At 50.6% G+C, this 8,107-nt stretch overlaps 1 protein-coding gene across 1 annotated transcript in view; it reads right to left on the bottom strand.

Moving 5' to 3' along the window:
• Nucleotides 1-8,107, bottom strand: part of EPB41L1 (erythrocyte membrane protein band 4.1 like 1) — a gene marked incomplete at both ends in the record, with an annotated part of 28,823 nt that continues 20,716 nt past the window's right edge. Inside the window, 9 exons of the mRNA XM_079543513.1 lie at nt 1-69; nt 725-841; nt 1,799-1,879; nt 3,053-3,148; nt 3,449-3,511; nt 3,699-3,779; nt 4,184-4,291; nt 5,701-6,099; nt 7,233-7,340. Coding sequence (XP_079399639.1) covers nt 1-69; nt 725-841; nt 1,799-1,879; nt 3,053-3,148; nt 3,449-3,511; nt 3,699-3,779; nt 4,184-4,291; nt 5,701-6,099; nt 7,233-7,340 — 1,122 coding nt within the window. The remainder of the gene's footprint in view (nt 70-724; nt 842-1,798; nt 1,880-3,052; nt 3,149-3,448; nt 3,512-3,698; nt 3,780-4,183; nt 4,292-5,700; nt 6,100-7,232; nt 7,341-8,107) is intronic.

Raw genomic sequence — 8,107 nt, 5'->3', positions numbered from 1 at the left:
TTAGCTGCTCTGATACAAAAGTGTTTTGGGCTGTGCCACAGCTCCGCTGCAGAAGAGCTGAGGCAATCTCTTATGGGGGAGCAAAGGGGTCAGAGTAAGGGGGTAAGAGTGGGGCAGGACTCCTCAAGCCAGCTTTGCTCTGGAAAAGAGGACGTGTAGAGCTGTGTCTGCTTTGAGGCCTGTGTGGGAAGGTGCAAATCCTGGGAATGGGTTTGCAGAACCTGCAGCCAAGCATCTCATTATGGGTATCACTTTTCTCACTCCCTGCACAGGGGGACAAGCAAGTCCTTCCTCTTCACATGCGAATGATTCTGACTGCTTTGCCAAGCAGGACATCTGCAGCGCTGCTTTTGGTGACTGTGGTGCTGGCTTTCTAACAACAACCACATGGCCGTGCCTGCAGTCAGTCACACTGGAAGCACTGGCCGAGAGCTGCCACTCCTATGCAGTTGGTGGAGTCAGTCCCAAACATCAGTCATGGCCAGCTGTGGAAATGTGCCCCGGCCGTTTTGAGTAGGAACGTGAGCAAAGCCCGTGCAGTGTGGAAATGCATGCTCTGCCTATGCAGTCACATGGGGGACTGGGCCAGTGAAGAACCTTTGCAAGGGACTCCGCTGTGTTATTCCACACCATATGGAGAAAGGGACATGCTGTGGCACTTGTACAGTTACATACATCTTGTACACAGCAAATATAAATTGCACCTGATAACTTCTCCACCTACCTGAGGTTTCTTGTCCCTTTCCTCTGGAAAAGGTTCTGTTTCTCTGTATACCACAGCTTTGGTTACCAGCATGTCAGGATGCTGTAGTTTTGCCTCTTTGATTGCTAAAGCCAGTGCCTAGAAACCAGAATGATGAAAGCATTCATTGCCACTTTCCTGAAGTCTGGTATGAATACTGCTCTCAGCCAGTGGATAGAAAGCAGCTGGAGTCGAATGGGATTCTAGCAGACACAGATGCAGAGATTCAAAATGCAACCTACATGTAATGGCCTGGCAGAAAAGACTGGAGCTCACTACTGACCACAAGTTCATACAGCAGTGGGAGGCCATGTGCTCCCCCCTTTACTTGCTGTCTTTCTGTAGAGATGTGCAATGTCCCAAGCTCCCTACTGAAACCCGAGCAAAGGAACAGCAGTTATTCTCTGCAGAAAAACTCTACTAAAAAAACCAAAAACAAACAAACAAACAAAAACCCTAAGATAGTTTTCTTATATTTATTACTATAGTTCTAAAAAATTTAAGAATTACTTTAGAGCTTGCTCAAGATCATTTTGAAATACTTTAGAGCTTCAATTTTGTTTTCAAGCAACAAATTCTAAAGGATTAGGTCCCAGGAAAATGACCCTGCAACCTGAGAGATCTGTACCAATATCTGATATTTCATTACAGAAGTTTGTCGCTTTTTGTTTCTCTGTCAAGGAGGTAAGATGCAAAACAAGGTTTCCTGGAGTGCATCAACCCTGAGTGAGACTGTGCAGGAAAGAAAGGGAGAACCTGGGTCACTTCACAATATTTCAACGGGGAAAAGGCAACTGGAAATGTATTTTAAGGGAATTAAAAGGTGAGCTCATAGCTGCTGGGTTCTGTGCTGAAATGCAATCTTTACTGCTGCTTCATTTCTGCAGCAGGTACTGATGGGGGCTGGGCTGGGAGCTCTTGGTTGATAAAAGCCAAACATTCCTGCTATTTGACAGGCCAAGTGCATGCTGACTGACATTCCTCATTCTGAGATGGAACTGGGGTTTTCTGTGAGCACCACCGCATGGTCCTGGGGACACAGACAACTGCTCCTACCTGGTCCTGGTCCACGTCTTCATCTCCCGTGATAATTATGCGCTTCTCTATCCTGGTCTCTGAAAATCCTCCTTTCACAGTCTGTGCAACAAGAAGAAACAGCACTCATTTGCACCCCCCAGGACCTGCCTCATCCCCACACCTTGCAGGCTACAGGTTTCTGGGGCAAAAAGCCTAATTCAAGGCCTTGCCTGCAGCACGTGGTCACAGGACAGATAATAAAACTCATAAGCCATGAGTGCTGCCTATGCCTGCATTTGAGGGAGAGGAGACAGATGGCACCCAGCAAGTTGTTTCTGGAAGACATAGCTGCCCACCAGAGAAGAGACAATGCCAACATAATCTTAGGATCTCCTTGCATTATTTCCTGTATGTCCCACTAAGCCTGATGTAGTGCATGGTTAGAGCTAGCATGACACAGGTAGGGCAGAAGTGGGCAGGAGCACGAACGTGAGATGTGTAAGGAAAAGGGCCAGCAGCAGGTACTGAGCACCTCTCTTGCTTGCTCAAATCTCTTGCTGGATTATTTCATTTATGTGTACTTTATTTGGGAATGAAGTGGCCATAGGTGAGATCCACTGATGCAACTACCCCTCCTTAATTTTCTGTCATCTATCCCCCCCTACTTAAGCTGCTCCAGCTGTAATAAATCAGACATAGTTGAGATAAGGTGAGGTGCTCTGGCACTGATGTGAATTACCTGGCAGCTGTGCTGTGGGATTTCTGGGCAGGGGGCATCTGGGCCCTGGCTCTAGGTATGTCTGGATTCACACACGCCAGTTACGTGGACAAGGGAGTGGCGCACATACTGGTGGCAGTCTACTACAGTCACTTCCATCCCTGCTGATGCCTTCAGGGCACAGAGCTTCAGAAACACTGAGTTCCTTCTCTACCTAATGACTCCCTTCCTTCCCAATATACCAAGGCACACAGGTGGGCATGGCACTCGGGCACAGTCCATGTGGATGGTATGCAGGTGATGAGCACCTGATGCCTGTCAAACACAGGCCATCCTTGTCTGAAGTCCCCTGCAGTTGCATCTGGCTGAATGGGATGGGTAGCACGGCTAGGCTGAGCAGGGCCAGGGCACTGTGCCAGCTGATGACCTCCAACAGGTCAGCACACGCTTTTTCAGCTTGTAAGGAGGAGAAAGGCATCTTCCTCTGTACTAGGCACAGCATGAATCCACCTTCCTCAAATTCCAGTGGCTTTCATCAGACCCTCCCCAGCTGCCCTGTTTGAAGATGCTCTTACCTTGGTAACATGGGTAGTGGTAGAAGTGGAGAGGGTTTCTGCAGTGGCACTGAATATGCTGGTGAGCACTTCCTTCCCAGCAGAGCTGCTGCTGATCTGCATGACAGAGAGAAGCAGCTAGTCCCCAGGCCCTAAACTTCCAGTACCTCTCCACTGGCACAGAGCTACAAAGGTGAGCATGTTAGCATGTTTCTGTCTTGCACAATAGAGAGCACAGCAAGGAAGAAGGTGCTGCAGCTTCCAACTGGGTACCTGCTGTTCCAGGGCTGGCGATAACTATCCCAAGCCCAGACATACAGAAAAGCTCTCTCTGCAGTGGGGAGATGATCTGACCACCTTGCCCAGCCCTGACTGCCAGCCCCAGCCCAGGGTTGACTCCCTCCAGTGCTCACTCACCGGTGACACGGAGCAAAGCTCTGACGTAGGACCAGCCCCTTTCCCAGGCTTGGTGGCATTATCCTGAAATCAGACCACACAGGCATGTGAGCTTGAACACAACACACAGGTGAGCAGAGCAGGTCACCCTGGAGCCTTCACATCCCCTCCCCACCCCAGCAACAGATCTACTCTGGTCTCCCTCCGCACAGTAGGAGGCCCCTGTGGGATGGTGGCAGCTGTGGGACCCCGAGGGGCCAGTCCCACTTACTGAGGTTGTTGGTGTGGTCTCTGTGGTGACAGCACGAACAGAGGCTGATACATCTCCACTGCCAGGCATGCCTCCTTCCACCTGCCAGAGGCAAAGGAAGGCCAATGAGTTTGGAAATGCCTGTGAAGGGGTGACATCTGCAGGCACGGTGCTTTACATCCTTGCTGCCAGAGAAGCGACACACATGGGCCCATCGCCCTCTGGAGACATCCCCACGTGCTGTCACATGGCAGATGGGGTAAGGGAATCGGGTGCAGAGGCTGGGTTCAATGGTGCCTGCATGAAAAAGTAAACGCAGGATATGTTTGGACAAGATTTGATGTTTTGGGGACTCTGGCAAGACAAGTGCAAGAATAGAACCCCAGTGGCCTCTGTCAGCCACTGGCCCTCACAGCAATGCTGCGTGCAGACAGGTTTTGCTAAACTGAGGCTCTGCAGAACCATTGGGAGAAGGGGCCATGAGAGGATGGACGCAGCTGCATCACCTGGGCTGCTTCTGGGGTGCTGATCTGGTGGGCAGCGGAGGCATCTTCGGTCTTCTTTGTGTCTGGCCCCAGGCTGACTGTTAAAGCATCCGTTTTTGGGGCTGGTGACTGCAGAAAAAGCACAGCAAGTCAGTCACTGCTCCAAACCACCCTGCTTCCCAGGGTGCAATGAGATACAGCTCTGCATGGGGGACACTTCAGTGCTCCTCCTGAACCAGCCTGCATGAGCAGTTCCCCTGGAATCTTCTGCAAGTGCCACCTGCATGTGATATTCTGCAAGTGTCATGCTGAGCCTCACCTGAACAATGAGCAGAGCCCAGGCCACTATCCTAGGCTAATGGCTACCACACAAAGCACCCTGTATGACTGACATATTCTAAATTAGACCCAGTACTCCATCTCCAGGCTTTTATGGAATCTTTTTTTGATAGGTTCACAGATACCACTGATAAACTGGTTTTCAGAGCATGTGAGACCCAACTCTCTCTCTCTCTTATGACCTACCTCTCTCTCTTATGACCTAAAGTATTTCTGTGTACTGCATCAGTCCCCGACATCTGTGGTGACAACTGCTTTCAAATGGAGGCTAACTTGGAGAATGGAGACAAATTTCCAGCAAGTTCACAGCATTTCTGAGTCAGCTGTGCTCCCTGCCCAGCACTGGTCACACAGCACCATGGAGGCTATAAGCCAAGCCTGTGGCCCAGCAGCCCGCTGCACAGTGCCCCACAAAAGGCCTGGCTCAGAGAAAACTCACTTTCTTCTGCAGCTTTCTCCTGGATCCAGGACAGGACTCGTGCTGCAGGGGGCTCCAGGAGCACCCACCTGGCCGGGGCTGGGAGCTGCAGCCAGCGCTGACTGAGCCGAGCACACAGGAAACCCTGTGCCTGCACAGAGGCCATTATAATTTTGTCTGTGGTGGGGTTGGCCCTACTGTCCTCTCTCAGAGGCACATGTTCCACTTCTGCTTGCAGTTTTCTTCTGTGCCACATGCAGTTTCCTCAGCCCTGCTGATAAACACTCCACGACATTTGGGGCTGCTCCGGCAGGCTACTTTGTCAATCTCTCCCAACCAGGCACTACCAAACAGGTTAGTTAGCAGCACATTTCTCTTCACGCTCAAATTTCATGCAAAACACAGGGACAGGGCCAGAGGTTATAACACAGAACACACCCTTCCAGCTTCTGATGTGCCGCAGTGACGCAAGGGGCAGGGCAGGCAGCCAGACACAGCACGTGAAGAGGTGAAGATGACTTTCCTGGTTATCAGAGTCACAAAACACAAGACAGTGCCATGCACCTGTCCGAACTGAGTGAACCATGCAAGACAGACAACAGCATGCATGACAGTAGAACAGTTACATTGGACAGAAACCCAGGGCTGTATGAAAGCTAGCATGCTCTTCCAAACTGACGTGGGACTGCACACCAATGAGGCAATGCCAGGCACCAGTACAGAGAACATGGAGAGACGGTAAGCACCAAGACAACGTTGGAGGAACGTCTTCCCTGTGTACCTCTAGCTGGGAGATGGCTGGGCTGGGCTGGGCAACCTTTTCCCTGGCTTTGCCATCCTCTTCCAATCCAGGAACTACTTTGTCAGTATGCTGGAAGGAAACCAGGCCTTCATCTTCCATCTCACTCTTGTCTTTATCTAGCTCAGGCAGGCTCCGGGAGATGTCCTCAAAGGCAGTCCCATGGAAGTCACCGATCACTGTGAAGTCCACCTCTGCTTCCAAGCTGGAGGTTGAACTGACCGTGATGCTGGAGCACTTGCGCTCGATGGCCAGGTGGTTGTCCTTCAGAAACACTGAGTCCTTCTCCTGGTCCTGTTCCTCATCGCCAGTGTCGCTCTCGGGAGCCCTGTGCCGAGGTGGCTTAGCTTTCTCCTCGGTGCCCTCCCTTAAGCCTGCTCTCTGAATGAGACACAATGGAGGAGAGAGACGGAGACTGAGCGCTGCATGGCATGGCAGCACTGGCTGTGCCGATGGAGGAGAGGGGAGGAAGAAGAGAAAAGGCAGCAGCAAACATCACAGAGTAGAGTCAAACACAACTCAAGCACAGAAACCGAAACCTTTCTGACAGCAGCAACTTTGCAGGGGTTTGGGGAGAAGGATTATTCAATCCAGTTTTGCCAAAAGCCTACTGGTAATTAATCACTGAAAAAAGGGTCAGTCACACAGAAAAGCTTGGCCAGCTTAGAGGCACATCACTGCACCTGGTGAAAGCAGATGTATGCAAAACAACAGTTCTGTTAATAGACATTCAGAAACAGCTCAGACGCCGATGCTATCGTATGTCAGAAAAACTGAGCATGAGAAAAGTGTCCCATCAGCCAGGTAGGTTGGCGGAGAAGCGAAGGAGCGTGCCAATTGCACTGAGCTCAGCCCAAGTGGAGCATCACGTGTGGCTGGCGGGGCAGTACCCCGAGGAGAGCCAGGCACATCACACCCCCCCACACCTCCCAGTGCCCTCTAAAGGACTCGTGCAACCAGGGCTGGCTCCTAGGGATGCAGACTGTGTGTTCAGTCAGTGTAATTGACAGCACGATCAGAGCCAAGGGAAGACATCTCTCCACTAGCTCCTCCCCAGACATGGACATATCTCTCAACTCTGCCATCAGAGGGTGCATTCCCTTCGCCATTTTGCTATGAAGTGCTAGGAAATCGAGACCCATGCATTTACTTGCTTTTGATTCTCTTTAGGAGATCAGCTCCTTGTTAGCTTTAGAATTAGCTCTAAGCTGGCTGATGCAACAGAGGAAGCCCATCTCCCAGGCTACAGTCCAAGCATTTGCAGCTAGAGCCATCCCCTGACTCTGACAGCACAGGCACCTTTTGTTTGCAGTGCTGGGAGGTTGAGAGGTATGAGAAACAGGGTGACAAACAAACTCAAGAGGAACACGCCTGCGTACACTTGTGTGTGCGTGTACAAATACATTCATAACAGCTCTACAATGGGGAGAGGAGCTGGAAGCAAATAGTCCTCAGCTGCTTAAGGTGAGCTATCACACTATGGCAAGAAGCAGTTAGTAGAACAGCACTGAGACCTTTAAGACCACTGGAACAGCAGTCTTTAAATTCTCTTCTTTCAGGGTGGATTTTAATGACGGGTCAGATAAATCCTTTTCTTCCCCACTTGGTTCCTGAGATTTGCTCTGGATTAGAGAAAATGGTTAGTTTTAAGAAATTAACTCTAAAGAATCTGATCTAGTGCTTACAAGAGCAAAGTAAACTATTTCATCATCCAGCCACCAGCTTGCCAAAGACAGGGTAGGATGGGTAAGGCTGGCGAGCTAAGCAAGAAGGGATACCAACATAAGAAATGCAAGGGTGAAGCTGGAAGCGTGGGCACTGCTGCTCAGTGTGTGCGCATTTGTGATGGACTCAAAGCTTCTTAAGCCACCCCCCATCTCCCTTTCTTGTTCCTGGACATGAAGCTTGGGTGGCATTCTTGAAGTAGCCAAAATGTTGGGCGGAGGGGAGGTGTCACAAAACAAAAGCCAATGAACCAACTGGCCAGCGGGTCTGCATTCAGCAAATAAGCCTGACCACACACACATATACATAAAAGGACAGGGGATGCAAAGCAACTGTTCTCAGTCAATGGATGTGTGAGGTGCCACTGAACATGGTAAATAAAGAGCCACACAACATGCGCATGAACTTTCCATCCGGACAGTTCATTGGAAGAGTTACCACGGCTTCTGCCAGTGTGAGTTCACAGCCGGAGTCAGAGGAAGCCAGGTCAGCACTGCCTTCTCCTTCATGCTCCAGATCAACAGAAACATCTTCCTTCAGAGACAGGAGCTGGGAGGAGCCTCCTGGACCAGCTCCTTGCCTGAAGGCAAAGGAGTCCACACTGGACATGGATCCCACTGGAGCATCTGCCATCGCTGGAGGTGAGATGGGGACTGTGTTCAAA

The sequence above is a fragment of the Tetrao urogallus genome, assembly GCF_951394365.1.
Source record: "Tetrao urogallus genome assembly, chromosome: 16".
Taxonomy (NCBI): Eukaryota; Metazoa; Chordata; class Aves; order Galliformes; family Phasianidae; genus Tetrao; species Tetrao urogallus.
Note: the sequence above shows the minus strand (reverse complement) of the source record. Positions and strands in the feature narration are given on the sequence as shown.